Source organism: Drosophila sulfurigaster, chromosome 2R, assembly GCF_023558435.1.
Source record: "Drosophila sulfurigaster albostrigata strain 15112-1811.04 chromosome 2R, ASM2355843v2, whole genome shotgun sequence".
Lineage (NCBI taxonomy): Eukaryota > Metazoa > Arthropoda > Insecta > Diptera > Drosophilidae > Drosophila > Drosophila sulfurigaster.
This window is the reverse complement of record NC_084882.1, coordinates 11901229-11923069: the sequence shown is the minus strand read 5'-3', so window position 1 is coordinate 11923069 and position 21841 is coordinate 11901229. Positions and strand designations below refer to the sequence as shown.

The 21841-nt window shown below is 37.5% G+C and overlaps 2 protein-coding genes across 2 annotated transcripts; both read left to right on the top strand.

Moving 5' to 3' along the window:
* Positions 1-9774: 9774 nt before the first annotated feature.
* On the top strand, positions 9775-15127 carry LOC133838218 (sodium-independent sulfate anion transporter). The gene is given in 6 exon segments (XM_062269240.1): positions 9775-10632; positions 12099-12319; positions 12377-12592; positions 12594-12699; positions 13854-14015; positions 14079-15127. Coding segments are annotated over 6 exon segments (1905 nt in total). The 5' UTR covers positions 9775-10136; the 3' UTR covers positions 14783-15127.
* Positions 15128-18578: 3451 nt separating this feature from the next.
* Positions 18579-19446, top strand: LOC133838024 (tetratricopeptide repeat protein 12-like). Its single transcript, XM_062268947.1, is given in 4 exon segments — positions 18579-18987; positions 19042-19164; positions 19214-19400; positions 19402-19446. Coding segments are annotated over 4 exon segments (666 nt in total). The 5' UTR covers positions 18579-18661; the 3' UTR covers positions 19432-19446.
* Positions 19447-21841: the final 2395 nt, after the last annotated feature.

The following is a 21841-nucleotide window of genomic DNA, read 5'->3' as shown; positions in this document are numbered from 1 at the left end:
TCAAATTGAGATACTTTTTCACTCGAAACTATTCAAGTGCAGCTATCGTTTGTTTTATGCAAATGCGCTCAACTTTAGCACAATAATAAAATAGAAATAGATAAAGATTTTCTATAAGTTCTCTGTTAGGTTGATAAATTATTTCGTGCAACAAATACGAAATTTATTTTATTATATTCCATTGAGATGTCATTACATTTTGTTAAAACTACAAATAATTCGTACATTCAATAATAGAGAAACATTATCAATTTAAGGAGTTAGAAACCATTAATTCAATTTTATGTGATAATTGTTTTTAAGATATTAAAAATCACGCAAAAATCAAGTAAAAATAAAACTAGTTTACAATATTTATTTGTTTATAAAAAAATTTAATACAATGCAGTAAAAATGAATAGGAGTTGTTTTTATAGGAATTGTTCTAACTGAGGCTTTCTCAGTTTCAGTTTAATACTGTCTACAGATTTTAGAAATATGATCTTCAAATGTAATGGTGGAAAAATAAATCAAGCTAGAGAAATGTAGAGAATTTTTCTTAAGTTCATAAATAGTTATAAAACCATAATTTTATGAAATCATAGTAAATGTGAATATGAGTCTTAAAACAACATTTCTTTTAACTGACTTTCATCTACTTCTTTTCGAATAAATTTCTAATAAATTTATGTCGAGCACACTCGACTTTCTTAACTTCCCCTTTGAATTAGTAATTATTTTTGGTACTCAAATCCTCTTATCATTGTGTTTCTAACTATTTTCTTTAATCAACTTGACTTAACCGACTGCTTAGTTTGAGTTTCAACACGATTAGTTGATCGATATTTTATGTATGCATGTGCAGAAGTTAGTGTAATGAAAGATATCTGCTTGCATTACATGTTTAGCAGACACTCATCAGGTATAAATTACCCGATTGTGATGAATATTTATGCAAGAGGGCAAGTCATAACATCAAGTATATCTGTATCTCATGAATGCTCAGATAATAGATGGATAGATGGCCATGCAGATGCGTTTTGCACACAACTGGTAATTGAATGTAAATGACTAGAGCCTAGCCTCATTCAATTATCCCAAACCACACACTCACACACACACACTTAGAGCCAGACAGTCACACATCAAATTAAACAAAATGCGTTTTGCCTCGGCTGGAGATCAAATGCTGTTTTTGCTTTGGCAACAGTCAAATCTATGCAAATGCTTACTGGAGTGCAGCAATTTACACAGCACGATAGCTGATGCTTGGGAGCTCAACATAAATTACCCACTTCAACAAAACACACATACACACTCAAACACACACACTTACAGTTAAGCAATTGCTGTTGCCAATTTTGGCTCAGTTTCTGGTCGACAACTTAAGACAAACACTGAATACTCGAGTGCGAGATTTCTGCAAGATTTCAATTTGTTAGATAGCATTGCCGCACATCTTCACACCTTCCCCCCCCTCTCCACGCTTTAGCTATCATAACGGTATTTGCTTCCTAGCCCAACACTTGAGTGTCACTTGTGGAGAGGAGAGAGAGAGCTCCTTGTGAGAGTCGAAGCCAATTTCCTTGGCATCAATTTTCATTGTCAGCCAATTCTCATATGCGACTCATTAGCTTCAAAGCGAAACGTTGTATTAATCAAGCAAGGAGACGACATGGAAAGAGGGAGGATTGAAATAAAGGGACTAAAATTGAAACAGTGAAAGCTTCTTCATTGTTAACAGGCTTGAATTAAACTGAAAGCTGTGGTTTAATAAAGTAAAAAACATCAATGAAAATCACATATGTATTATATTATAAAAGACATTGCAACTTTCATTAATTCATCTAGAACTTTAACTAACTTTAACTATTTTATAGTTAAGTTTTCTTCTTTATAAATTATTTACAGCAGTAAAAGCACACGAAAGCTCACAATAATCTTATACACTTTTTTTTACTCATTTCAATACTGAAAAGTTTAAGTAAAACTCACAAAAAATTAAAGCATCTTTTATTTATTTAATTTGATGATAATGAAAGCTGTGTGAACATAAATAAAAACAATAAAATGATGTACTCTGAAACCCATTCAAAAATATGATTAAATAAAAATAAAATAAAAATCATATAATTCGAATGTCAATGATAGCTTTTATTCAGAACTCTGTCTGAAACTGTTGCGGTTTGTTTTTTTTTTTTGAATACTTTTAAGTTAAGTTAACTTGCGTATTTTCATGGAAAGCACATTAAAGCTTCAGGTAAAATTTAACACTCTGAAGTGTTTTTAGGTGATTAAGGCTACAATAAATCAGGTCAACATTTATTTCGCATTTAATTAAGCGTTTAATTGTTTGGACTATCGACGATTCATTTGGGTCAAATCTGCTTTCAGAATGTGCTTTCTAAAGCCTCTAAAAGCTCTGTGTACTCGAACTTTAGTTGACATTCTCATAAGCATAATGCGTATTGATGCTTTTGAGGCTCCTGTTTGGTGAATTGTATACTTTGAAAGCACTTAGCAATATTGCTGATAGCTGCAAGCTTTTGCTTCAATTAGTTCTGCTTTTTTAGCAACTGCCTGTATCTTGTTGTCTACTATAAGTATGTATGTATATGGTAGTAGAGTAGTCGAGTAGATAGCATTCTAATTGACAGTCTGATCTCCTGCAGTTCCAAATGGTTGCGTATTGGTTTTGCCTTTGACACAGATGTCAACGGCATGCGGTGTTTATGTCCTTTTCCATGTCAATGTCTCGTCGTATGTGCCAATGACTGGGAAATTAATTAATAGTCTTGCCTGAGAGAGAGAGAGAGAGTGAGTGTGTATGAGTGCGAGTGTGAGTGTCTTCCATCCATGAAACCGAATCATCCATCTGCCTGGGTCTTGAGTATTTTGGCTTTTGGTTTTCTAAGCACTTTGAGTGTGCGAGCATGTTGAGGAGGAGATTGCTATTAGCGTTGATTGGAGGCAGCCTTTGTTTGTCTCCGACTGCCATTTGATCCAGCTTAACGGACTGAGGACTTTGTTGTGGTCACTGCTGATGAGCTCAATGATGATGCCAAACTGTCAAATAATTATCATTGATATCGAAGCTGCAACTATTTCAAATTTCAGGTTTGAATATGTTTTACAATTATTGTAGAATTATTTGTCTCAAACTTGGCTATGCTATTAAAATTATGATGGCAATTAACAGTCGAACTCAACTGAAAACGCACTCACACTCAAATAAACTCACTCTCGCCTCGCCTACGACAATTAAAACAATTAATTAAGTTCTCCAACCACCGAGGAAAAAACCCAAGCTACGAAACATTTAAAATGCCAATTACAATTGAAGATACAAGAAGAAAATTGACAGCAGTAGAGGAAGAACAGATTAAGCAGATGATAGGTGAGGGCGGGGTGTAAATTGGCGGTAATCCATTCAGAAACAGAGAAAGTGAGAGAGAGAGGGAGTTGAAGAGACCTCTGAGTGGAGTGTAGCACAATAGACGTCATGTGTTGGCATTGGCATTATTTCTAACGAGCGACATGATCATAAAAATAAACGCAAATATAGCACAAAGTGGGGCGGGGACTGTGAGAGGAGTGGCTTAGTTTTTTATTTTTACACCTGTTTACAAACACAAAACGACAAACAGTCGGTGGCAAAGGCAAAACCAAAGGCAAAGGCAAAGGCGGGCGCACAAAAGCGTAGAGCGAATTTCGACTGTTAGAGCACGCACACAATTAAATTTCCGGTAGAACACCAAACTCAACTCCAGGTGTGCCACAGAGTGTGTATGTGTGTGTGTGTTTGTGTGTGTGTGTGTTGGCTAAAACACTTTGGTATCCGTGCCAACTTTTTTGTGGGGCTGGGAGGACCTGCGCATGTTTGAGCCATTAAAATTACGCCTAACAACACTCGTAAAAATGTTCGGCTCACACGGCGTATGAGTATTTTCCATCTCTTTGCCGCACGTTTCATTACAAATCCATGGCACGTTTGCCAGCATCACAGGCAGCAGCAGAAATAGAACAAACGGAACAATTTTCAATATTTGGAACGGTGGGCGTGGCAGCTGGCGGAAATAATGCGGCGTCTGTCAAAATTGGCAAAATCGTCGCTCGCTTCGTTGCCCTTAACTAAAAATCAAAGGCGTCGCATTTGAGTGGATCTTTCGGGTTTCTCTGTATGTTTGGTGGGCGTGCCACTTGTGTACGTGCATCATAATATTTTGTTTGCCTACACGCGGCGTATACGCAATATTTGCCTGCCTTTTATTATATGAGCAATTGCAAAACGCCAGCGCCAATAAAAATATATAAAATGCGCGCGCCAAACACAAAAAATATGCGTTAAAATAAAATTTCGTTTAATTTCAAATTTTCAAATTTCATTTAAATTTTTATGTGTCTTTTTTTTATGTTCACGCCAGGTGCGTGTGTGTGTTTCTGTGTGTGTATGGGATGCGTGATAACATTTTAATTATGCTAGCAGGTATGTGAGGCACGAAGCATTTCCCATTTCACATGTCAACGGTTGAGTTTTGATGGCAAGATGAAAGTGTCAATCTAATTTTCATTTATATTAATCTAAAACATGCTTCAGACTTGAGTCGCAGAACTTTGCTCAGCTCTTCAACTCAAAAATGTCGTGTGTTCGTACCACTCTTCAAATTTGTAGTTTCAGATTATTTCTGTAATTAATTTGTAAGTGTTCTTCAAATTTTAATCACAGGGTATTTATAAGTCAAGCACTCTCAATTGTGCACTTTGATTATCAATACTTTTTTCGTTATCTGCATTCTGATAACTAAGTTTTCTAATGCATTTTTTAGACTATTTGCAACACGTTAAATCAAAGTAACTCTCATATAATTCAAGATGACACATCTTTGAGGAAGTAGATACTAAAGCTCTTAAATGATTCATAATATGGTTGACGTCAGTTGCTTTTTAATCAAAAGATATCTTCGCTAAAAAAGTGTAATAACAAGCGTGGAAAGTATTAATTAAACGCGCATCATTCGTTTTTAATTAGTATTATCTCACAAAGCAAACACCTGAAGACGAGCAAAGAGAATGTGAAATTCCTGAGCAAATATTAATATAGACAGACGCACAATAAGACTGCGCCCATTTTGTTATATTCAAAAAGGAGTAGGGAGAAAATAAAATAAAGAGAATTTTAGGGGATTATAAAATACTAGAAAAAAAACTTTAAATTGTATTATTAAAAGCGAAAACATTTCGACATTTATGTTCTGTCTGGCATTGTGTCTGAGGCTAGACAAACTACTTAGCAGTGTGGACTTGGGTCATCTAATGTCTGTCAGTCCGTCAGACTCTCTCTGGCTCTGTGTGTTTATTTGCTTGCCGACTAATGGAAGAATGCCAGCAGCTGGCAGGACATTAGCTTAGAGCGGAGAGCTCAAGCTCAAGTTGCTTTCAACAGTGTTGTATGCGAGTCAGGTGCGTGGTGAATTTTGCTGTGCAACAGTCATTATAATAATGCCACAACGAAGTGTGCCTGGAAATAATAATCAGGCAGAGCCCGCCTTCCCCCCCAACAGCCACGCCCACTCTGAGTAGCATTCTCATCGCAATCTGCTTGCACCTGGCAGCGGCTGCTGCTGCTTTCCAAGCTCAAGCTCATGTCGGGGCACTTAAAATTTCATTTAAATAAGGCTCACATACACACACACACAGAGAAAGAGAAGGCAACACAGAGAGTGAAAGAGAGAGTGAGTGAGACGCTCGTAAAGGCATCGTTAAATGTGCAATCGTGCGTCGTGGCAGTTGCAATAATCGGCTGAAATAATAACTTTAAGTGCATCATTTTGTAAACTTTTCTTAGACCCAGTTATGGCTATTGTTGTTGTTATTGAAGTTGTTTTAGTTGTTATTGTTGTTGTTCTTGTTGTTGTTGGGTGCCAAAGTACGTGCGAAAATGTTGCATTTGTTGCAGTTTGCATTTGAAAAGCAATTTTCAAAATTGCATTAAACTAACTTGCACCAAATTGCCTTTGATCATACAAGCTTGCAGCAATTTTGCCAGTGCGAACTATTGCCACACGTTCAAATCGAGTGTAAATTATCGCCTACGAGATAACCAATAATTAGAGATGACACCAATAAAATCCATATCAAAATATTAAATACACTTTTGTGCACTCTTGGGGTCAGATTACTTTATTCATTCGTGCTTAATTTAAGTCTCTAAATTAGTTGAATCTTATCTTTAATATATTACTTTATTTTGCATTTTCGTTTTCTCTATTTTAAATATAGTAGTCGGAAAGTAGAAAAGTTAAAGTCGAGTGTGCTAGACTCTGAGATACTCGCATCCCATTCAACAGCACCACAACAATGTGGTATTATTCTCAAAAATATACTTTAATTTATCGAATGCTATGATTACTCTACTAAAATACTATTACATTCAGAATATACCTTAGAGTATCAAATATGCCAGGTTGTCAACCAAAGTAACAAACGATTTTAGTTATATAAAATTATCTTTTAAATAACTTCTTCAACTTGTATCTGTATCTGAGACTGAAGTTATTGATTTATTGATAAAATCGTACCTCTTGCGTTTTAGTTCTGTCGATTTTCGGGGCGGAACTTTCCAAGTTCGGACAGACGGACATGACTGTAATATATTTAAAATATACAAACTTTATGGGGGCTGCCCTCATGGGCAGCGGGTATACCTCCAACATTTAAGTGACTGTAACTTGATCGCCGAAATTTACCCCACAAATATACCAAAATTGTATTGAAAATGAATATTAAGTTAGATATTTATGTTATATGACTGTTATTCTTATGAATAACAAAGCACACTAAAAGTAAAATAAAATACTAGTATACGGCCATATTAACAACCGAAAATACTAAATCCGAGCAGCTGTCCTGATTTTACTTTTATAAATAAAATTGAGGTTTTCCTTTCGGTCGCAAAGATTGTCAGGACCCTTTCGTTTCTATATGAGCTTGTCCAAAATCTAAAATCAATACAAACAATTAATGCAAATGATCTCTTTAATCTCTTTAAAATAGTTATTGAGATATACTTTCTTCTAGTTATAGTAATTTGTCTGTCATATACATACCTCTACTTTATGTTGGCACTAATCTATAATACCCGTTTAACCTTTAGGTATCCGGCAATTATGTAATGTGCAAAAAAACATCTTTTGATATTAAATGAATGATAAGTTATGCCAGTTTTCAGCACAAAAAAAAACCGCACAAATTTTCATATTGCGATTATTACGCATTACGCATACGCATGGCTGTCCATTTAGAAAGTTTAGCATCGCTGATTGCAACAAACTAATATGAATATCCATCACGTTTTGAGGCTAATTCGTGGTATATTTCCATTTGCATTTCGATTTAATTGATTTTGTGTAAATGCACAACAACTACTCATTGAATTGAAATTCAAATTCAAATTCAAATTCGCATATCATTTACATGACAATTTGCAATTGAAAAAAGATTTCAACTTTGTTATTGTTATATGAATAAGCATGGGGCAATAAATGATTTTTTGTATTTACCATGTTTTTTGTCCATGGGAATGTTAATATTTTTAGAGGGCGCCCTCTGATGGATAATTTACTTATTCATTCGTTTTGTGGCAAGCTCTGCTAATGGAAACGAGTGAGTTGTGATTAAATAGAGATTTGACTGGATTTGCTCATGGCAACGTGCCAGATAAATCCATAAGCAATAAGAACAACTGCATAGGCAACAGGCACAACACAATTTCCATAAGCGAAAAATCAGATTTTACATTACAAATGAGCAGCTCAGCGATAAATACACATACGAGCAGAGGAGTATTCAAAAGCCGCTTACGAATACCCCAACAGCCCCGACAGCCATTCTGCAACAAAAATGTATTCAATGAAATTCCAAAATAATATGAGATAATATCTAGCTATATTTTGTATGCAGTCACATTTAAGTAGATTAAAACGAAAATGTTTCCATAGCATTGATTTTTCAAGTAATATTTGATTGTTTTTATGGTGCTGACAAACTTTACACTTAATACGCAAAAGTTTGAAATTTGAATTTACATCAAAATTAGCGCAATGTGTTCATGTATCGCATTTCAAGCTGCCGCCATTCTTTTATATATGTTTTCTCTTGGTTTTTATGCTGTTTCGAAAACGTGGCCGCAGTCAAAGTTTTGTCTTGGCAAGAAAGGAATCACATTTGCATAACTCAAAACATAGACACGCACATCGCAAGCGCGATAACATTAAATGAAAAAGCACGAAAAATAAATATTAATCATACGCCATGTGTGGCAATAATTAGACTCAACCCAGCGCGGTTCGTGGTTTTTAAGTCGCAAAGTTCAACTCGTACTTTCTCGCAAATAATTTAAATGCAAAAATGTTTTTTTTTAGAAAGGAATTTCTTAATGGTTAATAATAAGATGCGACATCTGATAGAAAATAAACAATATTCAATTTATTTCCTTTTTTTACAACTGTAAAAGAAGATGGAATCATTTTGGATTATTAAACAAGTGAGTCGAGTGTGCTCGACTGTGAGATACCCTATCTTTAATAAAGGCAAAATATTGCGGTATCATTTTCAAAATATACCGAAAATACTAAAAAAATACTAAAAATATACCAAATGGTATGTTTGGTATATCGATAAAGCACACCATTCAAAATATACCATAGATGGCACAATATAAGAAAAAGCAACTCAGACAAATTTGCAATGTCTTAAAAATATAAATTTAGTGAATTAAGTAATATGGTATATATACATTTTTACACTTGTACTTTGATTTCGATACTTTTGAAACAAACTTGATCTGCTTTTCAGTTTAATTTTCTATGTCTCTGATTGATCTTGAGAAAACACACAGACACACAGACACACAGACACACAGACGGACAGACGGACAGACGGACATAACCTGATATGAAAACTTTATATAATTTTCTACCTCACAGACAGTTTAATATTTTATAAAACAATGTCTTAAAAAATATACATTTTGTTTTTTTGGCAAATTATTTAAGTCTTTGTCTTGAATTCGATATGAAAACTTTATATTATTTCACAAAGATAATTTATTGTGTTTCATTTTTAAATAAACCTAATTCTAAAAGAAAACAAATTTTATTTAACGAAATATTGAAAAAATTTAATTCACTTCCAGAAAATACATATCTTCGTATATTAGAGATGAAGATTAAATGAATTTGACTTATTTTTGATTTAAGATTTTTAGTTTTAAATTTGCTATACTTTTTATTTTAATTTTGTGTCTTTAATGTTCTAATTAGATGTTTATTGTTCAAATCAAATAAAAAAGTTATAATAAATAAAATAAATATTAAGTCACACTAATAAGAAATTTATTTGCAGTGGATGCAAATAGTTGCAACTGCGGCTTGACACTTTCAAGTGCATTGATCAGCTGTTGACACTGACGTCATTGACGTTGGAAATCACTGCTGTTTACCGTACAATGAATGGACCGTTGTTGTTATTTGGCAAGTGAACATTTACAGAGTTGTGTCACAAGTGACACGGCGGGTGTTCAATTAACGGGCAATTAGCAAATTGTTGGACACAGCGCCACATGTCATCTACATATAGTACATCTAGTCTAGTCTGGCCAGATGTGCGGATGAGTGAATGAGAGTGGGCTCATGGAGCATGAGCACAGTACCAAAGTGTCAGGTTGGATTCCAAATTGAATCAAATAATTATAAGCATCGTAAAAGGGCAAGCCCCTGGTACGGCTAGCCACCGAGGTGCACAGAACAGTTAGCGTCTGTATTATCAAATTGTAAGATCAACAATCGAAGCCAAAGAAAAACGAGCGAAGAGCAACGCAGAAAACGAAAGAGAGAGAGAGAGAGAAAACAGCTGGCAGCTTTTAAGCTTTGCTCTGGATACACAACAGCTGACAATTGAGCTGCGAATCTGCTGAGCGATGCTCTGATACTTAAGGCAAACAAATTGGGACTACAATTTGATTTGACGTGGGTGGACGGGGAAGGGATGCGAGACAGAGATCTGTGCTATCTGCGATTATAAGCGTTCATCTGCGACTCGCGTTTTACTATCAGCATCATTATCAAGCCGCGACTCAATCGAAACAGACCTCGTTTGTGATGTATCCGCAACTGGAAACGGAGTCAGAGCAGGACGAAAGAGCGACCAAGGTGCGTCTGCTCACCTCGAATAGCAACTCTAATCCGAAGGCAATTGCCGCTGATAAAGATGCCCAAAAAGCACAGCCACCGCCCAGCAAATGGAGACGCGCCCTATTGCGTCATGTGCCCGTCTTTCAATGGCTGCCCGCCTACAACATGGAGTGGGGCATCGATGACTTTATCTCGGGCATCACTCTCGGCCTCACCATCATACCCGAGAGCATAGCGTGTGCTCTGCTAGCTGGTCTTCCGGCTCGCTACGGTCTCTGCTCGGCATTCATAGGACCGCTGATCTATCTGATCTTCGGCTCAATTGATAAGGTCATCATTGGACCCACGAGCCTCGTGGCTTTGGTCAGCGTCCAGTTCACTGTGGGGCGGCCCATCGAGTTTGCCTTTCTGCTCACCTTCCTCAGTGGCATTGTGCAGATCATAATGGGCGCAATGCGAATGGGTGAGTTACAGAAAAAGAAGTGCAAAGTGTGTGTAGTGAATATAGGAAGTAAATCGAGGTAAAGTATCAAGAAGATTAAGTATACTGGCTTCTTTTTTAAAAAATTTTCTAATTAAAAGCCACTTGATGGTCGATTTAAATGCAATATTGAAATTCGATTAAGAAGTATCTATGCAAACTGATGAGTTAAACAAAAGTTCGAAAATGAATAATTTATTTTGTATTCTTAATCTTCATTTTTTTTAACCTTCTCTTCTACTTCCACTAAATTACTATTTGTATCTAAGAAAATTGTCTTCAAAAATATGAGTGAAAGTACTACTCTAAGTTAAGGAAGTGATTTATATTATCCAATACATCAATTGATTCTATGGCTATATTAAAAAAAGTGAACACAGAATCTTCATCTGTTTTAAGAAGTATAAATTAGACCAAGATCTTATAATCTGGAAGAAAAAGCATTGACACGGATGTAAATCTATTCTCTTATTGACTTATTTGGATCATCTATTTAAAATTCAAAACAATATTGTAGATAGTTTCAAATTGTATCTCAATCTACTTTTCAAGGAGTAAAGTGTGAAAGTGAATGATTTTTAATATTTGCGAAGGAAATCTAATGTACAATAGTGAAAAATAATTGAAAAATCGTAAAGAATAAAATCGACACAAGACACTTTCAAAAGTGAATGCGAAATCTGCACCTGTAACTTTGAGTACATTATGTTACTTCATAGTTCCTCTACCGGTATCTGGTAAAAGTCTGAAACGTCTTGTGCGTTTTATTGTCGGTGTCAATTGACTTAAGTGCGACTCGTAAGTTGCTTGATTGTTGTCATTCGATGTGGGTGACCCCAAACAATCAGAGTATCATCGTGTGAGTGTGTGATCTATCTCTGCCTCTCTTTCTGCATAATCCATCCCTAACTAGCATAGTTCTAGATTTCATTGTCTGCGACAGCTTCATTAGGCCCTGAACTTGGGTGTACAATTTTGATTAGCGACCCACGCGAGGCGCAAAGCAATTGAGTTCACATGCTCGATCCGCTTTGAGGCAGTTCAGAGAGAGGCGGAAAAAAAAAATCGGATTTAAGTGGCATGCAAACAAATTGAGTTTGCAGAGAGATTGAAAGACTGTCAAATAATTATTGAGTCGATCAATTAGCAGCAATTAATGAAGTGGAAGTTAGAGCAATTATAAGAGTATCGTTAATCACTAAATTATGACGATAATCGACAATAGACAAGCCACAATATCCGTTTGTCCAATTCGTGACCTCATACCAATTGAATTAATCCAAGCTTGTGTCGATTCCATGGTTAAGCAAATAAACAAACCTGATCTAGTTCAATAAGTATGGCACAATGTAAATTATATTCAATCCAATTGACACCTTCGGCAAGTAGTTATTGCCGCTAATTGTGCGTCTAAACGTGCATCGATTGACACCTCAATTTACTTTCAGGTTTCATCTTTGAGTTCATTTCGATGCCCGTGATCAAAGCTTTCTCCTCGGCGACTGCGATTCTAGTCATCGAGTCCCAGGTCAAAGTGCTCCTGGGCATCAAGTACTTAGTTCCGGGTCTCGTCAACTCCGTCCGCACTCTCAGCTCACGCATCCACGAAGCCAACATTGGTGATCTAATCATGGGCATTTGTGCGATTGTTTTCCTACTGCTGCTAGAGGTGAGTATCTTGCTTTCCCCTTCCACCATTTGGCTTTAAGCATCTACGTCTTTTTAGCTGTTGGAGCGTGTGGCACGCAATAAGAAACGTGGCAAGGCTCTGCGCATCTGTTGTCGCTATTTGTCCACATCGAGGAATACACTCATCGTCTTCATTGCCGCAATTGTCTCGTACACTTGGCTGGGCTACAGAGAGAAGCTGCCCTATGCCCTCAGCTCGAATGCTCTCTCCAGTCTGCCCAACTTCACTGTGCCCAGCTTGACTATCGAAACACCCGGGACGCACTTACAGCTTCTGGCAGGTTTTGAGTGAACTCAACGTCGGCATTATTGTCATTCCCATTGTGGGCATTCTGACAAACATCTCGATTGGCAAGCTAAGTAAGTACATACTAAGAAAATAACATCAAAATGGGGGAAGATAACTGACTAACAGTTAAGTAGAAATAATAAATTGTGTATATGAAAAACTCAATCCATGGCTTAAGAATGTTAATACGAAGATTAAAATAAATTGTTTAATGATCATGATATAAGACACTATAGAATGATTCGATCAGCATAATTAGTATGATAATAACATATAACAAAAAAATTTTAGAATTTTATGAAAATCATAAAATTCAGTATAATTAGTCGACTTTTCGGATAACTAATTTAATGTGCGTTGACAAGTTTTTTAATTGTAATTTTGTGTAATCTATATAATATTTATACCCACTACCAGCAGAAATTATATACGACTGGCTGAAGGAGGCAAATCCGACCCTATAAAGTATATATATTCTTGATCAGCGTCAAAAATGTAATTGGGGTCTAATTTATTATACGTTGGCTGTTAATCTAGTATATTTTGCACTCTATGGTATGAATACAGTAGTAATACAGTATCAATGTAGCCTTTGGTATATTTTCAGTATTTTTTCGTTATATTTTTGTTGTAAATTTTTAAATGAATACCGCAATTTTTTTGCTTTTATTCAGCTTTCTTACTTTATATTCATATGTGCAAAAATTTCATTCAAGAACAATTAAAACAATAACGAAAACTACAGTTTAGTGTATAAAAATATAAATAAACAAGAATTTTGAAATGATTTCGAAAACGATTCTTAAGAAAATAAAAACGGATAATCGTTTTTTACTTAAAGGCATATTCAATGACGCCATCTAATTTTAAAAAATATTGTGCAAACGATTTTTTAACTGTTCCATTTTTCGGGTCAATTATAAATATTGCATGATCTTTATGGCTGCCATATGAATACAGAAATTCTTTGAGCATAATTGTACATTGCAGATATTTTATTATATATGTATATACAATACGGATATTAAGCATAACTCAGCTTAAAGATCTCAATTGCTGTGGCTGTTTGCATCTCATTTATTAATTTTAATTTACAACTAAAAATAATAAAGTACGTAAAATTATGATGGGCTCAATCTTTTGATTTGATATTTATCTTTTTGGATTGTTACATTTGTATATGTTATATTTTTATATTATAAAATATATATATTACTTTTTGCAGCTCCCAAGGGACTGGTGGACACCAATCACGAGCTGCTCACCGTTGGCCTGTGCAACATGTTTGGCTCCTGCGTGCAGGCGATGCCTTCATCTGGGGCATTTACGCGCTACGCCATCAGCACAGCCTGTGGCCTGAAGACACCTATGGCCAACTTGTATCTGGGTGAGTCAAGGGAAACTCTGTGAAAGTGAAGAAAAGTTAACAGTCATTTCCCGTTGATTACAGGTGTCATTGTGCTACTGGCGCTGAGTTATCTGAGTCCCTACTTCAACTATATACCAGAAGCGACGCTGGCGGCGATTCTGATTTGTTCGATCTTCACATTGCTGGACTTCAAGTTGCCGATGCGGCTGTGGAAAGAGTCAAAGCGGGACTTTGGCATCTGGCTGCTCTGCTTCTGTGTGTGCGTGCTCTTCGGCGTTGAAGTCGGACTCTTTGTGAGCATAATTGTGACCGCATTGCATCTGCTCTTCCTCTGGGCGCGTCCAGAGATTCTAGTAAAGATCGAGGAACTGGATGAGATGCAATACATCTCTGTGGTGCCGGGCAATGGCATCTACTTCCCAGCCATCAATCATCTGCGTGGTCTGGTGCTCAAGGCCTGCACTCAAGCGGACTTTAAAATCACGGTTGTCATCGATGGCCACAAGATAACCGGACTAGATTACACAGCAGCTCAGGGCATCTCGAAGCTGTCGAGTGACTTGTGCCGCCAGTCGGATGCATCGAGTTCAACGCTCTTGATACTCTACAGATTTCCAGCGCATTTGCAGCATCTCATCGATGTGACGGACAATCTGGTGTTCTGCGAGAATGAGGCGAAAGTCAAGGAGTTTCTCACACAGGAATCACTGCGCAATGGTTACATCAATCTGAAGGAGCACATACGTGCCTCCATTGATCTGGGCTATAAGATCGACATCGAATAGCCGAAAGGGGGTCAAAAGTCACTCAGTTCTAGTTAATTATTTATTGAAAACTACGTTTGTTGTTCCTCAGTTTCCGCTTCCAAAAAGTCTCCAAATATATACGAGTATGTTTACTATAAATTGCTGAAATATTGTCGCAATCGGAAAAGCGTTTGAAAAACTAGAGCAAATTCACTGATGGCGGCAATTTATAAGAGCCACACTGACCTCGGCCCAACCACAGTGCCACAGTGCCACAATAGGTGGCAAGTTGTGGTGGGGGGGGATTGGTTGCCATTGGCGGCGCCGCCAATGATTGCCAAGCTAATGGATTTCTGTTTACTTTTTCACTTAGAACGTCGAACGGTCGAGAGCGAAAAAAAATTGTGAAAAATGGCGCAAAGAAATTAGAGAAAAGCGAAAGCGCAACACAAACTAAGCGCGCCCCAAACAATTGTTGGATTTTTTTGTTGGTTTTTTTTTGAAAATAGAGCAAACCAGAAGAAAAGCCAGTGAAAAGCGGAGAAAAACTGCAAGAAATTAAACTAAAATCCTTGCGTAAAGTGGATAAAAACTAAAGAAAAACGCAGCAAAAACATGAAGCGCAGAGATGGAACGAAAAAAATGATAAGCGAAAGGAGGAGGATGACTGCGAAATACCCTGTAAAAACGAGATATATTATGCAGTTTAATTGAGCATTTTAAGCCTATTCTAAGAACCTGGCATACTCTGTTCTTGCGCTGATAAAAAAGTCAGTGAGGTAGAGAAGAAAAACAAGCGCAAAGCAAGTTAATTACGTAAGGTTAAGCGCTGCCACTTGCCAACAGCAGCAGCAGCAGCCGGTCAAAAGAGGGCAGCAGAAAAGCGAGAGAAATGGTGGGTGGGGAGAGGGGGAATGGGAATGGGATCTAAGTAGATTTCAAGCACTTGAGGCGTTGCAAATGAAATGCGGCGCCTCAGTGCGGCCTTGTTACTGATTTTTCTCAACATTTTCGCATTGCTGATTGCATTGGCAAACGAAGTGAACAGATTTAATGAAATTTAAAACGCTGTCCAAAGTTGGAGATGGAGATGGGCGAACCACAGTCTTCTACTGTGGGTCATGCAAATGAAAAACTTGGGGGGTGGGGAAAAAGGGACTCGAAACTGGGATGTAGAAGTTGTCCTGGTAATTATTTCAATGGCCCGTTTACTTGTTAAGCTGTTCAGCTGACTTGAGTCCGGGCTGCACAGCATTTTCTGCATTGCTGGGCTAATGAGTTAAATACACGGCTTGCATTCCAATTGAGCACTGCAGCCAACGGCCGATGATCGAATCAGCGAAACGGAATAACTTACTCTGCAGTTGAAAATGCACTAAATTAAGTCATATTTCAATTAACTTGAAGATATTGTGCTGATTAGCCAGCAACTAAACTGCAAGAAGCTCTCTTTCTATCTTTTCTAACTCTATGTTATATCATTGAAAGCTTTGACCGCCAACAAACCAAATATCATTCAAACTGCGGTAACGGAAATCACAAAAGCGAAAAAAGCCAAATGATTTAATAGCGGAAAAAGTGCATTGCATACTCTGTGGTTTTAGCCACGTGTTGACCAAGGGACAAAAATAAACTAAACCACATTTCAGCTGTTTATGCCAAATTTGCAATAATTTTCAAAAATTCCGCAAAGCCAACCAATGTTATTGCATACCCTGTAACTGAAACAACTTTCATATCAGCTTAAAGTGGGAATCATTTTATGATTTAATTAGTTAATTTTACTCAGTAATCAGCTTAGCTTAAAAAAACTTGGTGAATGAATAAAGAGGCATGCATTTTCAATTCATTTTAAGTGCCTTTATGTAAAGTGCCTTGTAGGTAGCAAAATACTACACAAAAAATAGGTTGGTATATTTTTTGAATAGAAAAAATACTTTTCTTTGGAATTAAATTTAACACCAAAAACTGTTGCCTACCTTAAGGCGCAGAAATTATTATGAAATATTCTTTAACATATCCAATTAAAACGATTCTTTCACTAATGTATATAAAACTAATTATAGTTTGTAAGAGCATTATAAAATAGTAAACAGCAAAATTAATACTTTAGTTGGCTAAAAAAAGTCTTTTCGGCCTAAGCCAAATTGGAAGAAGTATTATGTTAATACAAAATTTTGTTGATTTATATTAGATGTTAAATTAAAAGTTTAAAGAATGTCACTGTAATTATTCGGAAACAAAGCTCTATTATATTATAGTAACAAAAAATAAAATATAAACTAAAAAAAAAATTATAAATATAAATTATCGTGGTACATTTTATTTACAAAGTAAATTTCACTTCATTATACATATTTGCAATATTATAAATATTAATAATTAAAAAGATCAGCTGCTATTGCAGTAATAACATATACAGGGTATGCGCTGTTCGGCTACAATTCGGGTTTTAATTTTTTTGGTGTTTGGGGGACAACCTAATAATATTTATTTTCACATGCGGTTAGAAACGTAAATATCATTTGGTTTCATTGCTCGGCTCTGATGTTCTCCCGCCCGCTCCATTATGCGTCTCTCCCACTCCCCAAGTGCCACTGTGTGTGCGTGTGTGTGTGTGTGTGTGAGCAGTTCCCTCGTTGGCTCTCTCTATGTACGGCCTAACAAATTAAATTTTCATATGAATTACTGTGCTGGTCACGTAGCGAGTAGAGCGGAATGGGGGAAGGGAGGAGGCGTGTCCATGTCCATGTCCATGTCGTGTCCATTGATACGTATTATGTGACTCTGAGGGAAGTGAGCAAAGTGACTGGGTATACATTACCGTCCTCCTACTCTGCCTCTGCTGCTGCCTCGCTGACCCCGCTGGCAACTTAATTGCGTCGTCTTTAAATGCGACAAAACGGCAAAAGACATAATTAATAGGCGCATGTGCGGCGGGGGGAATGGGGTACGAGGTGTGACCAGACCACCAGCAGCAGCAGCAGCAGCAGAGAGAATAACGGGAACTTGGTCCATTCATTTATCGATTTTTGTTTTGCCCGCTGCGATGGGAAAGAGGAGCAAAGCTCTTCGAGCAGCATTTGCCAATTGGCCTCTGGTCATAAAGCGTTTCAATATGCGCCCAAAATGTACTCAAAAGGAGGCGTGGTCGTCGATTTTAATGGCCGAGCGTGCGGAGGGAGGAAAGTGGGGGGCAATTGTGACGTCTGTTTGCTTGTTTAAATTGTTTAAAATGTCAATTTGATTGCGCTTAATTAAATGCCAAAAATCCTTAAGGACAACAAGCGAACGCAAGCAGGAGGGAAAGCTACCAGTGTGGTGCGGGGGAGGGATGAAAAAGTTTCATAATAAGCACAATGAAAATAATTAACAATTTGTAGAGAATAACAAGTACAAAGCAAATGATGTCAATGAGGCAGACAGAAGGACAGACAGGAAAAACTATGCGGGGCATCGTTAGCAGAATGAAAGCAGGATGACAATGGAGTTGAAATGCCGACAAAAGAAGGTCGGGGAGTGTGTAAACTGTGGCTCAATCCCTTGGCAAAGGAGTCTGACATTAAGACATCACGTTTCCAATGTCCTCGCTGTCTGTCTGTCTCTCTGTGCGTTGGCTTTGTTTGATTTTCCGCGGGCGGCAAGAGACAATCTTGAAAACTGCTTAAAGGGTTTGTGTCTGCTGCTGTCTGTGTCTATGTTAAATGGCTGGTCGGGGTATTTATCGTGTTCATTGTTGTGTTCGAGAAACGTTTAATTTAAATTATAAATCAATTTGTTTTTCGGGCTCTTTCAATTACAAGTGAATTGAAATTTCCGATAGGAAAACAAAGTTGCCGCAGCAAACATCATTCCATTCTCAACTCAGTTACGAGTCTAATATATCTACGAGTACACTATCACAATAATATTCACAAAATGTCTGCGCACAGACACAGCGAGTTGCATGAGGATTTCCTATTGAAACCCTCAAAGGTCGATGATGTCATTAAACTGCTCAACGAAATTGCCAAAAGCAGCAAGGATAAGACTGAAATGGACATCAGTGCAGGAGTTACGGACACTAGTTTCATGGTCTTGAAGCGCATCGAAACTGGCGAGAGGCGAAAGAGCTCTATTCGCAGAAGCAACCTTAAGAGAACAAATACGAATCAATTTACATTCATGCGGCAAATTAATGTAAGCGAAGAGGAGAGGCACAAAGTGCGAATTGAACGCATGAGTGTGGCGAATAGTTTTCGCAGGTAAGGTAATGATTAAAGATATATTCTAATAATATTTACGAATTTCTATACTAGATTGGGCAATCTAGAGTATCGCAAGTTGAACTATGATAAGGCAATTGATTATTATTCAAAGGGTTTGAATTATATTGTCGACTCGCCAGTTCTTTATGTGAATCGCAGTCTGTGCAACATCAAGTGAGTCTTAGTCTCTACAAAGTTCTCTTTTAACCATCTTCAACTCTAGAAAACGCGAATATAAACGAGCTCTATTAGATCTGGATCATGTGCTTAACAACCTAGATGAGATCTGTCTGCGAGCTTTGCTTTATAAAGCCGGCACCTTGAAGCGAATGAATAACGAAACTGGCTTCGAACAATACGTTCAAACAGCGCGACGTTATCATAGATCAGAGTTGACATATATTGATTATTTTTTTGGACAAAATGCGTTCAGATTTCTAGCAAACATTTTTCATAAATAAATTGTGCATTTTTGTTGACTTTCGACTTATTTATCCAAGTGCCTCAGGTCATTGGAATTTACTTTATTTGAAACTTGAACTTAACACACTCTCGCAAGTCAAAGTTGCTGCTGCTGCACTTCAGATATGCAATTTTTCATTTGTGAAATGCAAATTTATGGCACATTTTGCAAATTGTGCTTGGAATAAATAAGCTGAAGTGTTGACCGAAGGTATGTCGAACCTTTTGAGTATCTTTTTGTATTAAAATTGTAAGCAAAACATTTGACCAAGTGCTAATAAAGTGTGGAAGGAGTGAACACTTGACTCTAGCCCCAGTTAAGAGAGAAGAAACATCTGCCACATTATATGAGTTAGGCATATGAATTGTGAGTGCGAGTGTGTGAGTACTTGCGAGTACTTCATGCAATTACGAATGCAGCAGCTTGAAATGATTGCACTTGAGTTAACTTTTTGCCTGCAAAATTCCTACGAAATTCCCCAGCGAGCTTGGCCAATAAAGTTGCCATCGTTGCCGCACAAAGTTAAAGTAACTGGCAATGTATCTTAAAGATACCCCCTAAGAGATGCGAGACATGTGCTCGCACACTTTGAATTCAGTTTATGAGTTTTTATGGCTGCACAGCGAGCAGAGACCGGCTGTGCGGTGTCGCTTTATGGTTGCATGTGCCACCTTCTTTCATCTTCTTTTCTTTTTTTTTTTTTTTGTATTTTGACTCACTTACGCACAAAATGCGTTTGCCACAAACTGTTGCCGACAGTTGAAATACCCTTGGCTGAACAGCTGTCTTTCGATGGCAGATAGTCAAAGCGAATCTTTCAATCAATAAAATTCATTTAAAGTTACTGCGAACATTTAACAATGTAAACTCGGATTCAATGAACTGAGTTTAAATTGCATTTTCAAGGGTATTAAAGTTATGCTACCTGAATTTTTCTGCTGCTTGGCTTAAAGTTAAGGCAGCGCTCACAAAAGTTAAACGCACATCAAAAGCCAACTAATTTGGCTGTAAAAATAACATTAAATCACATTCATTTCGTTCGGGCCAATCATAAAAAAAGAAAACGAGAAGCAGAGAGCAACAGCAGCAAAAAAAAAACTCTTGCAGAATCGAATTGAACACTCCGCCCCGTAAGCATCCCTCTACATAATATATATAGAGTCTGAGTCTGGGTCAGGGGCAGCTAAGGTAGCTCTTAGATACCTTCGATTCAAACAGCAGCAGCAGAAGCATCAGCAGCCCCACACACGACGTGGTCTTTAAGCTTATGTTGCACTTGACTGATTTTTATGCTTTGATGCTCAATGATTTTATTATTAAAAGCAACTGTCGTCGACGTCGTCGTTGTTCTGTGGATCTTGTGGGTTGGGCTGCCCCTTATTTTGGGGGTTGTCTGACACACAAGACCCCTCGCACTGCATAGCAAAAGAGTAGCAAAAAAACCGAGAGAAAACAAAATGGGAAAAAGGGATATAACAAAAAGTGCTGCATACTTTTTTGGGTTGCTCGCTGTTGCAAAATTGCGGCTGTGGCAATGCCACTTCACCTTTGCTTTGTGCCACGCTCTATGCTGTGGGCTGTCTGCTGTGTGTTGTGGATGCTACACTTGGGAGTCGCTTAGCTGTCTAAATATGTCACTTGAATTTGACGACGGCCACTTGGGCAGACCTCGCCGAAAACACAAAACTGTTGCCGGCTTTTTTCCGGGGGGTGCAACCCCCAAAACGTTGCCTCAACCACACCCCCTCCTTTGTGCACACACATGGACTTGCCATAAGCTGCTTTGCCCGCCTCCCCCTAACTACCTCCCCATAACTGTCCGTGTCTTGTTTTCTTAAAATATTAGTTTCCTTTGCGTCCGCTGTTTTTTCTGACTTTGTCGTCTCAGCAACAGGAGGGGGAAAATTGTTTTACTGCTTTTTATTGTCATCTTTGTTATTTGTCTGTAGTGTGCGAGTGTGAGTATGAGTGTGAGTGTGAGTGTGTGTATCACCTTTTTACTGCCTCTGTTTCTGTTTCTACTGCTTCTGTCGACTTCTGTCTGCTGTCTGCTGTTTGCTTTGACTCAGTCACAATCTAGCTGAAGCGACGGCCAAGAGCAAGTTGTCATGAATAATGAAAATGCCACGTGAATACATTTCTTCTATTTGGGCCCATAGCTCTCGCTCTCGCTCTCACTCTCGCTCTTGCTGCTACTGAATGAATTTTTCCTCTATTCTATGTGTGAGTGAAATTGTATACACAGCTTCATGGCATAAGCTACACTAAAGAAAATCTCGAAATAGTTGTGGAATGGCTGAAGGAATTTTAATTAAATATGGCATTGCTTTGCTTTACCCATTTTCCCCTATTTTATTTTTTTATTTTTCAGATTGAAGTGAGCTTAAA